We start from the raw sequence: 23,392 nt of genomic DNA, 5'->3' as shown, positions 1-23,392 counted from the left end.
AATTGCTTTCAGACCTGCCTTATTTATTTGTGGCATAGATGCAATAAGATGCTTGAAACATTCTTCAGATATTTTGATCCATATTAACATGATTGCTGCTGACTTGTTGACTCCACATTTATGATGCAAATCTCCCGTTCCACCTCATCCAAAAGTTCCTCTATGAGAATTTGTGACTGTGAGAGGCCATTTGAGGACACTGGGTTCACTGTCATGTTTAACAAACGAGTTTGAGATGATTTGTACTTTTTGACATGGCAGGTTATCCTGCAGCCATCAGAAGATGGGTGCACTGAGGTCATCAGAGGATGGGCTTGATCACCAACAATACTCGGGCTACTCAGGTAGGCTGTGGTATTTAAATGATCAGTTGGTACTAAGAAGCCCAGTTTGTGCCAAGAAAATATCTCCGTAAATGCACTGGGTTCCTGACATGTGATTGGCTGCTTAAATATTTGTGTTAACAAACAACAGAACAGGTGTACCTAACAAAGTGGCTGGTAACTGTATGTTCCCAAGCAGTAAAAGGCACATCAGGTGAACTGTTTCTTCTTGATTCTGAGGTGCTATATCAGAACACTACACTCAAAAAATAACTTTTGAATGAACATTAAAAAAAATCATGGAACGGATTTCCATACAATTAAATTGCTTAATTTTAGCATTATGCAGCTCTGTTATTTCAACTTAATGTATTTGAGTTGGAGCTGATCCAACTCATGCAAATTACGTTAGTCCAATAAAAATACTTAATGCTAATAGAAAGCCATTTGTTAATGTGGAAATCCTTTCCATTATTATTTTAAGTTCATTTAAAGAGTTCTTTTTTTTTGAGTTTTCAATAAAGTCTGGTTAACATAAAACTTTAATAGATTTATAATAACTTTCACATAGTTGTCACTCCAACCATCCTCTTGTCTTTATCAAGGTTTATCAAGGTTGTTTGTGGTTTAACCTCATCTTTGGCAGGTTAAACCATAATAAATAGCAATAGTATACACATGTGTATGCTTTTCTGCCTCTTATATCCCCAGTGATTCTGCTGTGGTTTGAAATCTCACGTGATCTTGGACTCTCACGAGTCCAGGCAACCACTCTAACCACTCTTGCTACATTGTATCATGTAATCTCAACAAGAATAAATAAAGATAAGTTGTTTAATTTCATGCAGATCCTACATGATTTAATTACGTTCACCATAGAAACATGAAATTATTTTTGTTCAAATTACTTGTTAAGAGTCTTGTAAATGTAACAACCACCCATTTTTTGGAGTGTAGGCCAAGCACACTTGGACTAATTCATGAACCATTTGAAAAAAATTTTAACGTTAAAAAACAAAAAAAGGAGCTTTTTTAAAACATAAATAAAAGAACAGTTTTCACCACAATTCAGCGCTACTGCCAATAAGGTACAAAGCACAAGAATAAAAATACCTGATATTGGTGTACCCTTAAATGTACAAAAACTACTTTATTTATTATTATTGCACAATTGGAAATCATGACCCAATCAGGTTCCTCGAATACCTATTGTGTACGCCAAAATACAACAGGTATGCTTGTGAGAATCTCCAACACCCATCTCTCAACTAATCATCACGCACAATGAAAACACACACAAAGCAGGAACATACAAACAAACACACACACAAACCATCTCCTGCACTGGCCTGATTAGTGGCCGGAACAATTACTGCAATCATGTCATCTTAACAAAGGAACAGATAAGGAGTCAGTCCTTCCCCCTCCACCCTCCTCTCTTATCACTCAAATCACCACGCTCATGTTTACCCAGGCACACACACACACAAAGCCAAAGAAACACTGGTGAAAGCATCATTTCCTACAGATGTCCATCATCCTTTTCAGGTTGCTTTGGACATTTCAAGCGATTTCACCTAAAGCTGGGAGAAGAAACAATGAAACAGTTTGACAAAATCTACCTCACACAGTGAATTAATGCAGGACACAAATGTATCAATCTAATATCTGTAGTCCCAAGATGATACTGTACTTCCTGTTGATGATAGGCGGCTGACTTCTTCTGTAGCATTTGTTTTTGGTGATATATGACAGACTGGTGTGAAAGTAAGTTGAGACATTCATATCGTTCTCAGCAATAAAAGAAACAAGATTACTGTGAAAAAGCTTGCGTTTAGGTTAAAACAGGAGTGTGACTGTGTAGCCTACAGTTTCAGAGTTGATAACATGGCAGCTTGGATGTTATAGTTAACATTTTGCCCTTAATAACTCTGTCAATTTGTACCGGGTTTACAGAAAAAGGTTATAACTACAGTAAATGCTAAAAGAAGTGAGACAACACAAAACACAAAGGAAGCTTATAAGTAAATTTCAAGGGAGACAGGAAAGCTCAAAAACTACATACAGTATGCTGCCATAATTTCTGCTGTGAACTTTGACTAGCTTGCCTTAAGAGCCTTTTCTTTATTGAAGAACCAGCAGTAGAAATAACCAAACAAACCTCTGAAAACTCAGTTATAAAATGTGAATTATTTTTCTCTGTGGTCTCTTCCCAGCTGACAGGAAGTCAGCTGACCCCTGACCTTTCATTCCTCATTGCCCTAAATGGAAGGTGTTGATTTGAACTGAAAAATGTACACAGTAGGAGTGTTTTAATATTCTTTAAAACTCCTGCCCTTTGCCTAAGAAAACCCCTTAGTGGTCTTAATCATTCTTGGCCCTCCTAGTTTCTTTCTGTAAAATAAGTAAGTAAATAAGTAAACAGACGGGTAGGACATTAAGTAGGGTCCTTGTCCTTGTCCATCCTTGTCTCCTCTTCTCCTCTGACTCCCACCTCTTCTGTTTCTTGTGTCTGCTATTTCCAGTTCTCCTACGTATAAGAGGAGGGGTTTGTTTCGGTAATCATTTGACATCTACTCAGTCACTCCTGCTTAGCATTTACGTAGACACATACGTCATATGAGTGGCAAAGTGAACGGATGGAATAGTGGAGCAGAGTGCTAAAAATGAAACATACGCACGCCTTTTAACTGAGAATAATAAACAATAAGTCCTGTGTTTTCTTATACTTATTTATCAATTGATTTTCTATTATACATCACAATTATAAAAGGTCACAATGAATTCTGTGTAACGCATGCTTCCTGGGCTAGCATGTTATTGGAGAGTCAATTAAATGATGACAGAGGGATTCAGAAAAACTGCAGAGAGATACAAAATGATGAGACAGTGAAGCAAAACAATTACAAATGGACATAAAGAGACCACCATAACATTAACAATTACAAAGAAGCGCAAAACAACTACAAAAGATTAGACAATGATGAGACACAAGAAAAGGAAAAAAGAAACACAAAATTGCCAAAGACAATAAAAAAATTTTTTAAAAAGAGACACAAAATTACCACAGTGATAAAAACACAACAAATAAAGCCGAATAATCAAACAACTAGCAATTAAGATGGTTATGCAGACAAAATATGACTTGAGAAAAACGGAGAAGAGACACAAAAATACCAAAGCCATACAAAAATCAATAACAGACAAAAAATAGGATAAAAAAAAACTTAAAAAAAAAAAAAAAAAAAGCAAAACAACCTTTTCGTATCATTTTGTGTTCATTGTTGTGTTAGCATTCATATGATTTATAAAACATAATGAAACCTCAGGCAGCTAATGAGAAAGAGGGGAGAGAGGAGATCATCATCAGAAGGTCATATAAATGCCCTTCAGCAAGTTTCCCATTTTACCAGTCTGATCACGCAACTTTGGCTTTGCTGAGTTTTATGGTAAAATAGTTGGTGTAATAAAATGTTTCCTGTACATCTGATTTATTTCATTATGATTAAAGTGTTACAAGTGTCAAAATGATCATAGTGGTTGTCAATCAATATAACATTTCAGCCTCATGGCCTTCATCAGAGCATAAGACAAGTTGGAGGTCCTGTCACTTCCATGCACTTACTTACATTTGACAGGTAGTTGGCTGAAAGAGTCACCTGGTAATTCACAATCTTTGAGAACTCAGCATTGGAGTTACATAATCTCCATTTAGTACAGCATCTTTTTCACAGATTTCATTTCTAAATGTCATTTTTAGCGATGCTTTAGGTGTGTGTTTCCTTCAGCACCGTGGTACATGTATTCTATGAGGCATTAACAACAAGGAAAAAAGAAAAGTCTTTGAGATGCTAGTAACGACAACAGATGATGGTTGTCCTAGTAAAAATTGTCAGTATTGCTACTTACAATTTTGCATTTACTCTGACCTTCTGATAGTTGCAGACCGACAGATCTTGTTAGCTTATTCTGATTGTGAAGGTCATATAATTTAAAAATTTTCTCATACAAAGTTAGAGTTAGTAGAGACAAAAGAAACCATAAAATCAGCTCAGCAAGGTCTTGTCTGTTCTCCAGTGCCTCACCTTTAGTGCTGCCACATCTTGAGGCAGGGCATCCTCTAGTGGTCTGAACCATACACCACTGATTTATGTTGAACGACCATAAACAAGAAATGAAACCCCAGACTTCACTTTTTATTGTTGTTTTTTTGTTGTTGTTTTCTTGTTTGATTTTGTCATTAAAAGGCATGAAGCCTGAGCCATCTTAAGCTACTTTTAAAATATATTATAAGGCAGACACATTGTGAGAAATTTGGTTGGAAGAACATATGAAGATACAGCTTTCTTTCCAAAAAGTAAAATGATTGTTCTTAGGAAGGCTCAAATCCAGAATTGTATTTAAAAGTCTTTTACAGTCCTCACTATAGCCGGTGTCCTTTATCTCATTTTGCAAACTTTAGCTCCACCTAGATTCAACTCCAGAAACTTCCTAGCAGCCACAGTGGAAGCAGATCAACCAAATTTCTTTGTATAAACACATCTCACCCTTTGGCAGCCATGTTCAAATGACCATTCTGTAATAGTGTGATCCCAAACAGAATGGGGACACACAATCACCCCCACTATTTCTACCACTATCTTTGCTGTTCCACATTTCTCCCTCAGATTCAGTATTAATTTAAGTGCCTTATGATGTCTCTGGATCAAAGGTTTCAACTTTATCCTTTCAGTTTCACAGACCGAATGTAAAAATGAAATTATTCACTTACAGGATGATGTAATATAGTGTCATATTATGCATATCATTGTACAGTAATTAAACTATGGTGTCATGAATAAACAAATAGCTGTTGTTAATATAAGTTTGACTTTTTAAAAATTGATAATAATAATTTGACACAAATTATTATTACCAACAGTTCAGGCGTCCTTTTTTTGCTTGCAGCTCCACCTGTGGCCACTAGGTGTCAGGAATCTTCCAGCACGTTCAAAATCAAAACTGACAGTCCTTTGTTCATTTATGGATGTGAACTGACTTCCGTTATAAGTTTTTAAAATTAATAGTCAATCAACCTCGTTTTTTTGTTTTTTCTTTTTTGCAGATTTTTTTCTTGAGGCATTACACACTAATAATATGCATAGGCCTTTCTGTATATCTAATATAAACTATTCACGTTGATGAAATTTGTTACTTGTTACTGGTTCTGCCTGTTCAGTATTTTCCACGGACGTACTCAGATAATTACCACCGAATTATTTCTCATTAAGGTTATTAATTATGAAGTGCTGTTTGCTCAGTGTTTGGACAGGCCATCTATTGAGCAGGTTCTTACAGAAAAGCTGATCGCTACACTGATATTTGGGTACAACTGTAAAATTATTAACTGTACTGCATAGCTAATATTTGAAGACATTGCTTTCTGTGTTAGCTCTTAAATGTTAACTGTATTTATTGATTTTGCTTTGTTCATTTGTCGCGCCTGAATTTAGAATTTGATTTTGTAACGTTATGTTATGATGTGACTTAGGAACATGACCCGAAATTGCAATGAGTGTCAAAAGGAGTTGTCGTGTTATATTTTGGAAAAAAAATATCGGAAGTATTCCGTATGCTGCGTTTAACTTGACGGTGACCACCGGAAGTGTCGCGTGACTGACTGAGTGGCCGGGGTATTGAACCGTTTTGGTAAAAAGTACTTTTTTTGTCAACAATTTATCCAAAAGATTGTGGCATTTGCTGGTATCTGCTGTATTCACGCTGGTTATAGTTTAAAGTCACAAGTTAGTATCTTAAGAAGGGAGCTTGTTGTGTGGCTAGCGTGCTGTTAACGGACCCGGCTGGGCGTTTTGATGACGTACTCATGGCTGAGCGAGGAATGAACTTTAAATGATGAATAAAATTAAATTGAAGCCCACTGATGAATTTGTTAAAATCCGGCGCAACTAAAATGAGTTTGTAAAGTTTATACGTAAAGGTAATTGTCATAAAATCATGAAAGCAGGCGTAAACTGAAGCAGCTGAAATTTAGTTGTCAATGTGTTTGGTATTTTTCCTTATTTGACCTTTACTGTCAGTTCGTTATTTTAAGATAATTCAGTGTACTTAGTCGATGTTTGATAGCGGCGGGATAGAACAACACTTCGGGGCTTTTATTATGAAGGGAAAATAATTAAGCGGAAGGGCGGATGCTGCTCGGTGTTTGCAACTCGACGCAAAGGGAGGACAGCGGATTCCGTTGGGAAGCTGCATATCATCGGCAGGCAGTTCTCATCGGATCATTTCGCTTTAACTGACAGGTTAACGGTGTCACATCTGGGATGAATACCATTAGGTGTGTAGCTCGTAGACTGGGTGTTGTTTTGGCATGTTATGGAGTAAAATGGTAGGAAAGATTCAAAACTTGCTCTTTTCCTGCCGCTGCTCCCCTTCAGTTTGCCTGGCAAATTAGCTGGTTAGCCCCCCTTTTTCTGGCTTTGGAGATAGCATATGTTTGCTCAGTCACAAACCCCAGCTACTGTAATATCTTGCTTGATTTACATTTCTCCTTCCTCTTCCAGCCTCCACGCCCCGGCGGATTTAAATTAGCCTGGAATATGAACAGAAGAAGAAAATAAGCAGCAGCGGCGGTGGTGGTAGTGGAGGTGGCTGTCTTCCTGCAGGATTTCACCCAGGCTTTTTGTTTTTTCCCGTGGACATGCCTGGTCTGTGGAGCAAAGCTGAGAGAGGCTAGCCGGCCCAGAGTCCGGCTAGCGGAGCATTTCCCGAGTTTTGGATGATTGTTCAGCTGAAAGGCGGATTTATTTTGGACAAGCGCTGCTTTCCCTCCCCGGGTAAAGAGACAGCATGGGGGAGCCGAGCCTGGACGACTCCAATGTCAAGGTGGCTGTTCGTGTACGGCCCATGAACAGGAGAGGTGAGAGGGTGGCTTCAGTCTGCTATGACTGGGGTTGATATCCATACAAAAAACTTTTATTTCATTTCTCACATTGTTGTCCATCCCAGAGATATAATCAGTTGCTCCAGTGTTTCTAGAAAGAGTGGGTAGAATCAGTTGGCTGACACATCAATTTCAAACATTTGGTGTGCACTTGTGTCTTTGAGGCTTCATCAGAATCTTGAATGCATCTCTGTGTGCCACCTGAGTCTTTTTCAGCTGCAACACATGTTCTCTAAAAGGAGGGCTTTTGACATCTCTGTACACATACAGCATGATTGCTTGTGCAGAGAAATTAAAACACTGACACTGCACATGATTCCTAGTTCTTCTTGACATACAGTAATGTCATGTTGGCAGTCTCACACTTTTATGCTGTATGGATTATTCACAGGAACCTGGGCTGACTTAACTGTTCCCCTTTTTCTGTTTTTTTTTTTTTTTTTTTTTCCCTTAGGAGTAGGATGGCAGTCAGAGATTAGCACCCATTAGTGAAATGAGCTGGATGGCACATGTTTGTACAGTGCTGCCATAGGGCTTCCCTGATGGCTGCCTGCCATCCAGCCAGATTTAAAGCTGAGCTGCTGTGTGAAGATCTACTGTTTGGAAGTCTAGACGCTTTGTCTCCTTTACTGGCTGATACAGATGTCCGTAGCTTTTTGGCTTCAACTGTCATATGCTGAGGAGGCATGTTTTTGGTTCATTTAATGTAAATAACCCAAGAAGGCTGACCTAATGATGTTGGAGCAGAAATTTAGGCTTTTGTCTTTGCATCTCTCACTGTCTCTCCTGGGCTGCTAACATCTTAACATCTACATCTTGTTACATCTCTAATTTTAGAAAAGCCCAGATAACAAAAGCACAGTATTGCACAAATCTTTTGTGCATGCTCGAATGCGCCGGTCAAATGCATTCCAGATTTTTTTTTTTTTCCCTGCACTGCAGGAAGGAAGACACAGATGACATTTCCTGGTCAATTTCCAATTTGTGTTTGTGCCGTGGGATACCATGTGTCCCATAAAAGGAGGAGAAAGAGGAAAGCTGCTGAGGTAGAGTGGTTGACCAACAACCGGCAAAATGAATCACGTGTGTCCTCCCCCTCATTTGAACTGGAGATGTCGGTCACAAGATCAAGGCAGTGGATCACCACACTGATCTCACTGTGAACTCTGATGTAGAGTAAACTCTGCAGGGAGAAAGATGATTTTTTTTTTTTTTCTTCACTGATGGCTCTCTGTAAAATTAGAAGTAAGTTTTCCACTTTAAAAAGTCCAGTTTTTCACCAACAGCTGCAAGGTAGTTGACAGGGAGTGAGGGGAATTTACTTGAAGTTCATTTGTCCTGTTTTGTCTTAGATTTCTTCAGTTTGTCCTCATTCAAGTTATCCCTTTTCAGTGTGATATCTGACCTAACGGGTACAGCTGATATCTATGAGGGGATTTTATTGATACTTGGAGCACATTCTTTAATGCTCTTATTATTGATTCCATAAATAATAAAGGCTTGTGCAGCATTTTGCTGAGAATGGAGAAAGGCTTCCATGTGAGTCAGGTGTGGAAAAAACAAACATAGTTTCTAAAGTCACAGTTACTTTACATGATTGCTTGTAGACTTGTGAATTTGTTACACTTAACAAAGTGAATTTTAAATCAGTGGATTTCCTGAACTTTGACAACATGCCCATCAGCCACAGCCACTTTAGATACACCTGTTCAGTTGGTGGTTAACATAAATAACTAATTAGCCAGCCAAGACAGCAGAAGATTGGAAAAAGATTCCCTGGTCTGATGAGACTTGATGTTTGTGGTGACATTTGCATGGTAGGCTCATAATTTGGCATACACAACATAAACATGGAAGCATGGCTCCATCCCGAGTCATGTTAATGGTTCAGACTGGTGGTTGTGGCTGCTTCCAGCTGGATAATGTAATATGCCAGGTCATAAAGCTTAAATGATCTCAAATTAGTTTCTTGACTATACTCAAATGGGCTTATATTTTCAAACCACTAAAAGCAACTTTCAGAAGCAGATTTAAAACTAGATCAAAGCCAGCATCCAGGTCTAGTAGTTAGTTAATGTTGTACATAAACCAGTTCCTGTATGCATCCTCTATCTTCCAGCAAGTTGAACCAATTATTATTTTGGCAAAAAAAGGAACAGGCAGGAAAATTGAGAGTTTGCTAAATGCAGTGGGAATAGGTTTGGAACTGGCAGTGCCACGTTTCCATAAGGGCCTTTTTGATGGTTTCTCTGTCTGAATGGAGTTTCTGTCCACATCTACCAGCATTCAAGTAGTATTTTTTTGATTTCATAAAAAGCAGTGGGCAAGAGTCACTCCAGGAGAAGTGCACTCACAAATCCTCTCAGATCTCAGAAAAATTGCTCTGTGGGTTTTTCCAGTTCACACATTCGCACCTTTGATCTGTTCAGCCACAGCTCTTACTCTGTTCTCCACCATCACACAGCTGTTTCTGGAAACAGTCATGGTAGTTAAGGGAGAGCACTTTCCTCTCAGCTTTCCCTAGCTGGTGTGGTGATTCAGAGTCTGAAATAATAAGCAGGCCCCTTTAACCCAAGGCCACTGTCCCCATGTATCCCAGGTTGAGGAGGAGAGGTGCTGTAGCTGCCTAGCTGGACAAAGGCAGGAAGGGAGTGAGTCTGAATGAGTATTTGCTAACGTTGCATAATCCTCCATGTTCCCATGGCTGTGGACTTCGAAGAACAGAGCAACCTCAGGCGTAGCAACGGCAACACCGCGGCCAATCAGCTTCCTGGCTGATGTCAGTGCTGTGGTGCCAAACCTCAGCACCGGTAGCCCAGGGAAGGCCAGTGGAAAGTGGGAGCTGGTTATGGAGCAACGAGAGGCAGATAACAATGGGTACATTTATCCTCTCAACCATGCTACATCACACTTTCCTCTCTGCTGAGCAGAAAGTACAGCTGCTGCACATGGGGCACATGGGTAATGTAGGCTGCAGTAACAGAAGGAAAAAGTAGAACAGAAAGTTTGCATTCTAAAAGCTGTATGTCTGTGTCAGCCCCCTTGTTTAACGTTTGCTCTTTCTGTCTGTTATGGGCTCTCTGTTGAATCAACCTGCCGTTTTTTCTTGCTTTCCTTTTTTTTGCTTTGTACTGCCCTTGACAGCAGAAGAATTGGAGCGTGATTCAGGTTCTCTGACCTTTGACATTAAGTTTCCATGGCTCTACCCTCATGCCTGAAACAGTAGTGCAAGCTCCACAAAGCAGACAGTTCAGCTTAAAATACATAATATTTCTAATTTGAATGACCACACTTGGCCTCCCCATCGGACGTCAGTTTTTCCAGCATACAGTAAACTTTGGTGCCGACCAGACAAGTTTTGCCCTTCCACCCACGGAAAATCACAAGACCTTTGATTTTGAACATCTTTGTAAGTTAGACTGATTTTGCTCAAGCATAAAGTACACATTATTTGTCAAATTAACAAAAAATTCTGTAAAATGCGCTGACTTCTTTTAAGTCGAGCAATACAGCCTTCTTGTGCCTATGTGCCTTGGACCACAACTGTCTGTATTGTATGTAAGAAATTGTACCAGCTAGATAAAGTGACTATTTGCATCTTGTTTGTTAGGCAAAGGCAGCTATGCTAATAATTCAGCATGTAAAACCACATACAACCTATTCACCAGCTACACAGCAATTGGAAATGCCCTTTGCTAAAGCGTGTTTTATTGCTTTATTTAACAATAAAGCTAACTTTTCATACTTTGTCACCAAACCATGAGAAAGGCTACTAATGTCTTCTGTGCACTAGGGTTATAAATATTCTCAAACTGTCTTACCCTCCCAGCTTTTAATTCTGTGAAATTAATTAATGTTTAAAGGCCATTCAGGTACCAATTTACCTAGAAATGGATTAGAATAAGCAAGTTTATTGCTTTGTGATCCAATCAAGTGGATTAATTGTGCAACTGTGGTTCAAAAATTATTTTATGGAATTTGGGAGATATTGTTGCACTCCTCTCATAGTGATATTGAATTGTTGGTTGTGAAGCTATGATTTGGCACATGGTGAGCGAGTGTATGCGTCACCCTGACTTGTTGATTATACCAGCAGTCATGACTTGGTTACAAAAAAAAAGAAACGACTGAAGAAACAGCACTTCTGTAACGCTACTTTAGACAGTTCTTGTTGCAGAAAGGAATTGAAACCACAAACTGTTTTTCCTGTCCTAACACATTTGCTGATGATCGAAACATCCCTACATGTTCTTGCAAGCCTACTGCACAGTTGAGAGGTTATTGACAGTCGTCTATTTCATATACTGTTTGTTTAATAAAAAGTCTAACAGCCCATATCTAAAGATTTGGCTGAAGTATTTACTGAATATGGTGGTAATTTGCACAGCAACAATGTAATAAAACTGCTACTCTATCATGCATATGTACACATGGCCTGAACAAGGTCATATGGTGGTGGTGGAAGGATGGTATTTATTATCAATAAAAATGACCTTGAGCAAATACTGATTTGCATTTTAAGGAACCCCATTGTGACCTCTGATCACAGGGTAATTTTATGATACTTTAAAGAGGCTATCGTTACCAGGGAGAACACAATTCCCAGCCATATATTTATGGTCTTAACAAATATGCTTCCCGCTGACACAGAAAGACATCCTATTGATGTGGTATGTAGCTGTGTTATTATTATGATTAAACATTAATTTATAACAAACTGACTAATTATGTTTATTCAGTATTTTGTGGCATGTAACCACAGTCTTAACTATAGTAATAATGTATAATTGTACACACTTGTGATTTTTTTTTTTTTTTTTTTTTTTTTTTTTAAATTCCAGTGACTCTAATGTTATATTCTCCTATGAGTACATGTTTTTTTTTTTTAATTCAAATAAACAAGCAGTTCTGTCAGATGTTGGAAGCCCAGGATATGCTGGCAGCACCTACCATGCGAGTATGCAGACAACTATTATTAGGTCTCCTAAGGACGGCAGATGAATGGAGAGACATACCAGTCTCAATTATTTATTGTTATTTTCCAGTTTGGTTACTTTTACAGCTAGCTTTTTTCTTTTTTATAAATGAAAAAGGCATCAAGATCAGTCCTTATGCATGCTTTTAATTTAATCTATATAGTGTCAAATCATAACAAGTCCCCTCAAGTTGTTTTATATTATAAAGTTATGGATCTTACAGTAATAGCGAGACAATCAAACGCCAAGAATCGACCCACTTTTACTATAGTGTGTCATCTGATCTAGATTTAAGTATAGCCTTTATCAAACATGTCTAATCTTAAAAATAGAGAGAGTGTCTGTCTCCCGACAGACATGCTGAGTTGGAAGTGGGCAGTGGGTGGTCTGAAGGCCAAGTGTTACGTCACTGCACGAACAGGCCACGGTCAGAATGGAACGTCCTTAGTTCTGTATGTGTTTGTGTGCCCAAAATAACCAGGGTATTGATTAGCCAAATGCTTACTCTAAAGTAAAAGGTCATTTTTTTTCTGAGTCTGTGATTGCTTTTCTGCACACACAATTGTTTAAACATAACGTTTGTTCCACAGGAAATTACGGCTAATATCTAATGCAGTTTAACTCCTGCTTGTTATGCAGGGAGGACGTGGCTATCAGAGCAGTGTTAATAAAAGTTACTTGGTGTCAGCCATGTATATAACACTAAGGATTCTGGGTCCAAATATTATGTTTGCTTGTGAATGGTTGCATTGACTGGGATGTGTGAGGTTTTGAGCTTCAGTCGTTTAGTAATAACACTTTGTGTTTTCTGATCCACAGAAAAGGAATTAAACACTAAATGTGTTGTGGAAATGGTGAAAAACCAGACGATCCTCCATCCTGCAGGAGGTAACCTTGGAAAAGGAGACTCTAGGTAAGTCTGTTTAGAGTGTGACTCATGTCAACAGCTGATGTATTTTCTTCACTGGCACCTAATTCCTCCCCCCCCCCCCTTTTTTTTTTTTTTTTTTCTTTCTCAATGAGGGCTGCAATGCATGTCTTGTGCAGCAGTGAATGAAAACAGTCATTTTGCATTGTTATGTGTTGACACAATTCAAGAGGATGTGGGTGGAACAGACTTGAGAAATTCTCAGAAAATGTTCTGAGGACATTACCTACTATGACCATTACAGATGTACATCCATAAATGATTTTAGTAATCAATGGAAAAAAGTTGGCTCTTACAACTCTAGAACCTGCTTGAGAATACCCCTATTTGACTTTTATTCTGACAAAACTATCCAGGGGTATTTAAAAGAAAGGAGCAATTTTTAGCCTGGGTTTTTACCAGGAAGTGAAAGTTTTTTGAGTGTCCTAGGCCAAAATAGGCAGCATGTTTTTTTTTTTTTTGGTTTTTTTTTGGTATTGTGGCAGAGAGTGGAACTCCCAAAGAAATCCCGTACAGGCATAATGTTAACTCCACTCCAGTGGTGTCACACATGTGACCTAGTCATTACCTACTGTAAATTCATCAGTTAAAGTGCAGTATCATGCCTTTTGTGGTGATGTCAGCCTTACTAAATATGTTTAGATCTAGAAAAGTTTAAATCATTAACACTTAAAAACTATTGGTGTTTAGGGTATAGGTTTCAGCACGCACACCAGGGACCCAAGTTCAAGTCATACACTTTATTTGTCATTTTAGAAGGTTTCAAGCTCTGCTGTCTTGACTGCAACAGCTACCTGTCCACACTTTGTCCATTCTAAACAAAATACATGTTGCGGACATGAAAATTAAATACCTCCGTTACAAAGTTGCACGAACTGTAATGTAATTTTGTGTTTATTCACTTGAACAGATTGTTGTTTTGTGATATTTATTTTCTCTCTTCTTTATAAGTGAGTTAACTCTACACAGAAGGGTCCTGCCTGTATTTGAACCTTTAGCTATGAGGCAACATTGATAACCACTGAGACACCATGCTGATACGGGCTGAATAGACATACTTTTAATGGTTAAGCCAAATTGTAAGAAAATAAAGGATAAAATAATATTGATGTGCTTTCAGTGTCTTACTTTTAACGGCCTTAATAGTCACACATCTCATGAGCTGCCAGTAGCCCTCTTTTATTGCCCTCATACAGATTTATAGTTGGCTTTTTTTCTTATTCTTTTTTTTGCCCTTTTGTCTTCTGAGAGGTTTGCAGTGCTTTGGGAATTTTCTTATATCCTCCCTCTAATTGCTGTTTCTCAAGAGGTCTTGTCTCAGATTTGTCTGGAATGTCCTCATGATGTAGTTTTTGGCAGGAAGCAGACCAGCCACCTGTTGGGCCTCTTCAAGGCAGGTGGATTTTAACTCACGCCACTTGTCTCTTGTTTTCCACTCTTGGCTTTCCCTCCCATCTTGTTAACCAGCTGCTGTTGGTGGTAATGGCATAACTGTGCTCGGGGTGTCTGAGTTCCTGTACTGAAGGAATTAAGATGTGTTAGATTTGGTTGTAAAACACAGAACAGGATTGTGTGTGTGCTGTTAATTTGTGTCCAAGTTGTTCCAGACTAATGGTGAGATCGCTCAAACTGCGTCTCAAATTGATGGGAAGTAAGCGATTTTAATTAACCTTTTTTTCGTCTAGTCTGATGGTTTGAGATCATCTATTAATCATTCTTGACTACGGATTCTGACTACTGACCATATTGGTGGAAGCCAGCTGTGTCAGAAGAAAGACCTCCTTGTGACTGCTGAAGCCGACTGCAGACTGCCAGATCAGACGCGGTGAATAATGGCTTCAGGCTGACGTTCATGAGCAGACAGCAGCAGTGTGTGTGTGTGTGTGTGTGTGTGTGTGTGTGTGTGTGTCTGTCTGTCTGTCTGTGTGTGATATGCCTAGAAGAAAGACTTCACCATCGAGATGCACGGAGACAGAGAGAGTTGTATATATAAAAAGACAGACTTGACTCCTGCTCAACTCCTTGTGCCTGGGCTTCCTCCCTTTTTCTCAACTCTTCTGTTTCCTTAGCAACGCACGAGGAGGTTAACTCTGGGTCACTGCCAGTGACCGTAAAGCCCCTTCCTTGATTGAGGAGAAGATGGAAGAGGGGGGGAAAGCCTCATTTACACGAGCATCTGTCGCCCATAAACTTCCTAGAGGTGACTTTTATGGTGGCCTGAACAAGAGCAGCGCTGCCGCTTCTCCCACTGTCTGTCAGTGACAAAGGACTAACGAAGTGACAGAAGGATGGGCTGAGTGTTGTTTGCAGATGCTGTTTTTATTTTGTTTGCTTGGGTCCAGGTTTCATTGACATGGTGTTTACATTTGAGGATTATCTTTTACTCACCAAGTTTCCTGGTTGTTAAGGTTTCGAAAGACTGGAGTGGGTGCAATAAAGGTTAGGGTGTTGCAGGTGCACACTATTTGTTTAAGTTACTGAGTTATAAAGGTCCTCTGTTTAAAGCTGGGCAGAAGATAACGTCATCTTTACTGATAGCTTTATCTGCACAAACTAGCTTTATTATTATTATTATTAGACTCTCATTTAAATTTATTTACTTTAATTGGCATTAAGTAGAGTCTTATTACTGCACTTGTTAATATAATTCAAACAATAATAACAATGTTAAACAAATCACTACAGACTGTCAGAACTGTGGCTTACACTGTGTAAAGGCACTTAGTGTGGAACAATAGGCAGCTTGAAAATTGGACAGGACATTTGCTATACAAATGAGCTCAAGGAAGGAAGTTTTAAGTCAGAGGTCATGTGACATGTGGCCTTCACAAAAGGATTGGGATCATTTTGCTGGGCATCTACAGAGCAGTGACAGGTTTATTTAACTTTAGGGTAGCTCAATATGCATTTATATACAGCCCACTAGTACAATATATAATCAGCATAGTGTTGGTGGGCTGAAGGATGAAGGCTGGTGTATAAGATAAGATAAGATACCTTTATTAGTCCCATGAGTGGGAAATTTCATGTTAAGGCTGCTGACCTATTGCACGCTATGGCGGCGCCATCTTACCCTCCGACCATACATACATTACACAAAAACATCACATGGGGAAGACAGGTCAGACAGGTCTAACAATGCAAAATGCACCACATGAGGAAAGATAAGGAGAAAAAAAAAAAACTCCCCCCCCCAGACTGAGCTTCAATAGGGAGATCAGTTTGAGAACAGAAACACCTCTGCACATAGCACATGAAAAAACTCTTAATACATCAAAGAAACACATGACAAGCAACAGGGATGGGTAAAGGGTGAGAGACAGCCAATGTAGACAGTACATCCGGGCCTGCAGCAGCGCTGGTCTCCTTGATCCACCATCGGCATGGAAGGGAATAAGCGTCGAAGGCGTTTGGAGGGGGAGGGGGGGATGTGTGTGTGTGTGTCCAGAGTTATTCTCAGTTTCCTTAACCTAAGGTTGCTTTCTGACATACCGTTAGCTGTGCAAGAAAACACACTGCCTTGTTATTAATTAAAAAAGAAGCTGAAAACTTCACCTGTGGAAATGTTCACCTTCTAATGTAGTAGACCCCTAATCTCTGCCGTGAGATAGTTTTCAGTAATGTCTCCAGAAGTGTTTTTGTTGGGGGTTGTTGCCGAAACTCAGGATTAGTTCTGTTTAAATACAAATGAAGGATTTTCTTCTCTTAGGTTGTCAGGACCTGTGTTTCTAACCAGGCAGATAGGGGAAAGTCATGGCCACTGATCTGATTACTTGATCTGATATCTAATGGTAGCTTGGGAGCACAACTTTCATTTAAAAGGTATCTGCTCTCAAGCTTACTCCTGATTAGTAAATGCATGCATCCAGATGGACTTGGTGCTGAATGCCTTACAGCTGATGCACAAGCACCTGTCGGTTGTTTCAGTTTAGACATATACCTCCAGTTTAATGTGGGTCAAAACAGAGGACACTTTTTTTTTTTTTTTTCAAGGCTAAATGACGATTACTTTTTGAAGACTTGTAGCTTATTGTGTAAACCGATACAGACATCAGCATATAGAAATATAAGGATTAGGACTTTTCCAAATGTAACTTATGTTCTCATTCCTGACTGTCTTGTTCAATGTGGAAGGAAAGAAAGGCAGCCAGCAGACGAGGTTGTGTACAGGATGGGTGAATAATAATAATAATAATAATAATAATAATAATAATAATGGATTGCATTTATATAGCGCTTTTCGAGACCCTCAAAGCGCTTTACAATTCCACTATTCATTCACTGTCACATTCACACACTGGTGGAGGCAAGCTACAGTTGTAGCCACAGCTGCCCTGGGGCAGACTGACAGAAGCGAGGCTGCCATATCGCGCCATCGGCCCCTCTGGCCATCACCAGTAGGCGGTAGGTGAAGTGTCTTGCCCAAGAACACAACAACCGAGACTGTCCAAGCCGGGGTTCGAACCGGCAACCTTCCGATTACAAGACGAACTGCCAACTCTTGAGCCACGATCGCCCTAAACCTGAAACAAAATTAACACAACAGAGCTTGTCCTTTCTATTTAGGCTTACTTGCAGCCTCTTTACGACAGCCTGTACTACAATAAAATTATTAAATAATAAAATTATTAAAGCACAAGTTTTCTCTGCTAGCCGTTTTTCAACATTGGACTGAAAAGATGCACCTCAGCACTAAGACGGTTCATTTACAGGGTGTTCACTTGCCCGTTAATGACTGTGTATTGTATTATTATTGTAATTATATTTTAAGTTAAAAATATTTTATTACACTACTGGTGATTTTCTTTCTCCCCTGGGTAAAACCTTTGAGGGAGGAAACAAAAACAACTAACAAAAATAACCAAAAAACAACTTTGCAGTGCGGATACCAACTACAAGTATTTGAAAGGACTCAGCAGGCATTTCCTTATTTTTTCCCTTTCAGTTGTGTGTCCTGTGTGTGGGTCTGATTCAGTTCTTCCTGGGCAGACCACTTTAGTTGTTCAGGGGACCACTCTATGACTCATATGTCTGTGAAGGTTCTCAGTCATCCAGGTCATCGTAGTCAAAGGAGCTTGCAAAGAAAAGCGTCTGGACTTCTTTAAGTTGCTTGAAGACGTTTCTCGGATGAGAGGTGAAACGTCTTCAAGCCAACTTAAAGAAGTCCAGACGCTTTTCTTTGCAAGCTCCTTTGACTCTATGACTCACTATAATGGTGATACATTTTTGATTGAAGTTGGAAATTTCTTGACCATCAAAGATACATTAATGATGTAATTATCTACCTCCCTATTCACTCTGTCAACCAAGGTTAATGAGTTTTTTGTGGGGGATTTTTTTGGTCTTTTTTTCGTCTTATATTAAATCTCTCATTAAACTTAGTATCCTTGGTGTTTTTCCATGTGTCCTTTCTCACCAGAGATGTCCTTACCTCCAGGATCTGCATTGCTTTGCCAGGGTACTTTGCACTTGTGTGTCTGATAAGCAGGCAGCTAACTTCCCTACAGCCACGTCATCAGTCGCTGCAGTTTGCATGATGACCTGAGGCTGTTTGCTTTGGACTCGTGAAGCTGAATGTTGACACACTCTGACAAAGATCTGTCTCCCATCAGATGTCAACGAGGCAAATACAGGCGGCTTGGTTTCCAAGGCGATACACAAAAGTGGCTATGTGGCCCCTTATCTTGAATTGATGCTGGATGAGGTGTGTGTAACACCATATGTCTGAGGGCAGTATACATTGTGCTTGTAAGAGTGGTTTTATTGTGCTCACTAAGATTTGTGTTGGGAGTGAATGCTCTACAGTGTTTGTGTTAATGTCGAAAAGATGGCACTTGAATGTAAAGTAAGGGCGGGTGCTTAACTTGTTCAGTGTGAACCAACCATGTGTTGGGGGTCCACTAATAAAATGTCTGCATTAGAATCAAGATGGAAAAGACTGACACACTGGCTTATGACTCCACATTATTCCTGCTCTTGCAAGTAGAGGTGATACTGATGCATTGGCTTTGTGAATTGGAAGGAAAATGTTATATAGTGTTCATTTTCTTTTTCCAAATAACAATCTAAAAAGTCTGGTGTATTCAACCCCCTTTACTCAGACAACCCTAAATAAAATCCAGTGCAACCGGTTGCCTTCAGAAGTCACCTGATTAGTAAATAGTCCACCTGTCATACTTGAATCTCAGTATAAATACAGCTGTTCTGTGACAGCCTCAAAGGCTTGTTTGAGAATTCAGAATTGATTCAGTTTTTCATTTATATAGCACCAAATCACAACAACAGTTGCCTCAAGGCTCTTTATTTTATAAAGAAGCCAACAATCTGATGATCCCCTATGAGCGAGCACCTGGCAACAGTGGGAAGGAAAAACTCCCTTTTAACAGAAGGAAGCCTCTGACAGAACCAGACTCAGGAAGGGGCAGCCATCTGCTGCAACTGGATGAGGGTGATGTGTGGAAGGCTGGACAAAAGGCATGCTGTGGGGGAACCCCCCCAAAAAAAGATTAATAATAACTAATGATTAATAGCAAATGGCATCATGAAGACCAAGTAACACACCACACAGTTCAGGGATGAAGTTGTGGAGGTTTTAAAAACGTATTCCAAGCTTTGAAAATCTCGCAGAGCATTGTGCAGTCCATTAAAGCAAACCTACCAAGATATGGTCATCCACCTAAACTGACAGTCCAGGCAAGGAGCACAAAGTAGAATTTCCAGTAGTACAACCACACCAAGCCTACAGTCAGAACTACAATGTTGCATATTACAAGCATATTTGTGTTAGAATGGCCCAAAGTCCAATAAATCCTATTGAGAATCTGTGGCAAGACTTGAAAATGGCTTTTCACAGACGCTGTCCCTCCAATCTGACTGCACTAGAGCTATTTTCACAAAGAGAATTTGGGGTGGAGCTTGTGTTGTCGTTGTTGTTATTTTGTTTTTGTTTTTTTGTTTTTATAGGAGGGACAATGTACATTAATAAACATTGCTGTAAATGTATCAGATTTAGCCATATGCTAATTTTTATCTATAGTCACTGCCCAAATCTTAAAAGTAGATACTTAGCAGTTGAGAACTACCCCCAAAAGACTTGTAATTGCCAAAAATTAAAGGTTCAAAAAAGAATTGGCTGAGGAGGGCTAAATACAAAAATTTTATTTTCTTTCCACTTCACAGTTATGGGCTACTTTGTGTCTATCACATAAAATACATCCGTTTGTGGATGTAACAAGAGAAAATGTTGAAATGTTCATCATCATCACTTTATTTCCAAAGCGCTTTAAAAACAACATAACAACTGACCAAAGTGTCAATGTAACAATTAATCAGCTATAACTTAATTCATAGAAGATGGCCAAACATTTGAAATGGTAACGGTACATACTAAGGGTAAAAATTTAAGATGGATAACAACTTACTCTTGGTTGAAAGCCAAGGAGAAAAGATGTGTTTTTCAATAAGTTTTAAAAGCAGCAAGAGATGGAACCTGTCTGACCTCCAATGGCAGGGCATTCCATATCTTAGGAGCCAAAACTGCAAAGACTGTCTCCTCTGGATGTATAAAATATCTTTGGGACAGTCAAAAGCATCTAGTTAGCTGAACTAAGAGCATGGGATGGTGTGCAAGGGTGAAGCAACTCAGAGAAATAACAAGGGGCAAGACTATTAAGAGATTTAAAAAAAAAAAAAAAATTGAGGTCAAAGCTTCATCTCATTGGAGATTTACATTCCTATCAGATCATTTTAGTCATCTTTTGCAGTTAAATGAAAACCTTTACCAAACACACAAACAAAAGGTGTTGGTAAAGGTGGTGTTAAATACCTCCAAACTGTTTCTTCTTCACTGTTAGCTTCCTACATTAGCTCTCCTGCTAGCTCCTGTTGTCACATGTAATATAAAAACAGAATACATCAGTGCAAAAATAAGTACATTGTGACCAGTATTCCATCAGCTTTTGAATTTGGGTCGAGCTGATCTTTTATCCGAATGTCAGATAGGATTTAACCAATAACAGCGAAGTCCAAGCTAACACGTTCATTTGCTTTTAGCTTTAATATTTGAGAAGAGAATACAGAGTTGGGTCCACAGCAATCTTTAATCCATAAGTTTTGTTGTCTGAAAGTGACAGCCATAAAAACTAAAATTAAAATGTGTGAGAAATTGAATTGTTTTGGTGTACTGTGAGCAGTCGATTGAATATTTGACTTTTCCATGAACATCTTGGAGATAAATGGACTTTGTTTGGCCTGTAGTGCAGCGATAAGAAGAGAGCTTAAATGTAAGCACATCAATAAATTGAGCATACTTTACCTGCTTAGCACCAGAGGGAAGCAGGAGAGCACTGGCTGATCGCACAAATATATAAATAGGCTGCGATAGTCACTGCCACCTTTACTATATCCTCTCCCAGCTGTGGATTTTAGTAGTAGTGGTAAACTAACCCTGAGTGTATGAGATGGTGGAACTTAAAAAAAAATAAATCTGCAGCCTTAATTTCAGTGTTCATATCAAAGCCAAGCCGCATAAACAGCTTGGTCTGTCTTATTTGTGTACAAATTGCTCTACTGTTCAGTTGCCTGATAATACAAATGATGCAATCTATTTATATTTTGTAGGTCAAGTTTTCTGTCATATTGCTGCAAAGGGTTGAATGCAGGCAGGGAAAGTAACCATCCAGAACTCCGCTGAAAGTGCATCACAGGGATTGAGAAACTGAACTAGATTTACTTGGGCTTCAATTTGGTTTGGGGCTTAATGTCAGCAGTACTTACATGATCACTGCAGACACACTTAAACTACAGTGAGTCTTGAATGTATACATTTTCAGAAGGATTTTTTCTGGCTTTATTTTTTTTTGGGGGGGGGGGGGGGGACTTGATACATCTAACTGGTTAATTAATTACTCATTCAGAACATCGAGCAGTAAGAACTAGGACAGAAAAAGCAGACTCTCTATATTATTTGACTTTTGCTCATCGGAAGAATAGCAGGTTGCTGTTGCACATATACAGTGAATGTGCAGAGGTTTAAAATGTGCTATGTATAAAACATTGTATGCTGTCTGGAGAGTACAGTTTGTTAATATAGGAGGATAAATTCAGGTCATTTAATCATTTACACACCATGTGAGGGCCAATTGTTCTATAACATACCAACCTGTGTAAACTGTACTAAAACTGTTGTCATGTGCCATCAGTATGTGCCGTGTTGCTCTTATGCTCTTTGTGCTTCAGCTTAACATTCCAGTCTCAGACTCAGGCTCTTTCCTCCTTAAACCCCTTGGCTACCTTCAGCCTTCTTTCCATCATCCACTCCTGTTCCTCCCTACATCGCCATGGATGGTACAGTCCGAGAGAGAGAGAGATAGTGTGAGAGAGAGAGAGAGAGAAAGCAGGAATGCAAGAACAGAAGAGAGAGAGAGGAGGGGGGGAAAGCAGCCATGCATTAAGTTATTTTTTTAAATGACGGCGATCAGAGCAGAGGAGTAGGCCGAAGCAGGGAGGGACTAATAGAAGTGCACGAGGCGGGTTCACAGCTCTCCTGACCGTCTCATTCTCCTCGCTCATTGGTCAGGGGGGGTCCCTAGCTTCATATCACGCAAAACATGGGTGACCCTTCTTGCCAGCAGCCTTTGAAGCAATTGTGACAGCTGTCATCACTGTGTATGTCAAAACCTGTCAAGTTAGCTTCATCCTTGAATTGGAGATGCATCTGCAGGGAGACTTCTGAAAAGCCCCCAAGAATAGGATTTAAAAAAAATAAAAATCTGAAAATAAGGGTGTGGATGACAACTATAGTGTATAAAATTACTCCTACCTCATCCCCTTTTTTGTGCTTTAAGAGAGTAAATGTTATTAATGAATTTTAACTTGGGAACTTAAATAAACTTCACTTTTTAGCATTGACAAAACCCTCTAAAACATTTGTAGGAAGTCCTGATTGGATACTTATTGAAGAATAGCTACTGGTATCAATTACACAGCAGATAGGAATCGGTCTGCGTGCATCTGCTCTCTGAATGCAACACATCAGCAGTGGAACGTCTGTGAAATATGAAGTGTTACAGATTGCTGGCTGGTTTTTGCAAGAACTGCAGCTATAGTGGTTTATAAAGAATGTGCATGGGTAAAAGGAAACAGGTGTGAGGATGTCTTTGTGCAAGTGTGTTTTCTCGTGATGCCATCTTTATGAGGGCCTAAATGTGTTTCAGATATTTAGACA

General features: G+C 39.3%; 1 protein-coding gene across 8 annotated transcripts in view; it reads left to right on the top strand.

Moving 5' to 3' along the window:
• The first annotated feature begins 5,419 nt into the window (after positions 1-5,419).
• The window catches only part of kif13ba (kinesin family member 13Ba), a 53,170-nt gene continuing 35,197 nt past the window's right edge, over positions 5,420-23,392 (top strand). For 2 of the 8 annotated variants that reach the window (XM_086310297.1, XM_086309965.1), the window contains exons 1-3: positions 6,347-6,657; positions 6,884-7,239; positions 13,059-13,152. In XM_086310297.1, coding sequence (XP_086166423.1) covers positions 7,170-7,239; positions 13,059-13,152 — 164 coding nt within the window. In that variant the 5' untranslated portion in view covers positions 6,347-6,657; positions 6,884-7,169. Of the gene's footprint in view, positions 5,689-5,746; positions 6,012-6,082; positions 6,778-6,883; positions 7,240-13,058; positions 13,153-23,392 lie in introns of those variants that run through there. The other 6 variants (XM_086310372.1, XM_086310218.1, XM_086310148.1 and 3 more) reach the window with 5 other exon arrangements.

The sequence above is a fragment of the Aulonocara sp. 'chitande type north' Nkhata Bay genome, linkage group LG1 (genome assembly GCF_057382095.1).
Source record: "Aulonocara sp. 'chitande type north' Nkhata Bay isolate Kocher_YH1m ecotype deep benthic linkage group LG1, A_spYH_male_GT1.1, whole genome shotgun sequence".
In the NCBI taxonomy this organism is placed as follows: domain Eukaryota; kingdom Metazoa; phylum Chordata; class Actinopteri; order Cichliformes; family Cichlidae; genus Aulonocara; species Aulonocara sp. 'chitande type north' Nkhata Bay.
This window is presented reverse-complemented; position numbering and strand designations above follow the sequence as displayed.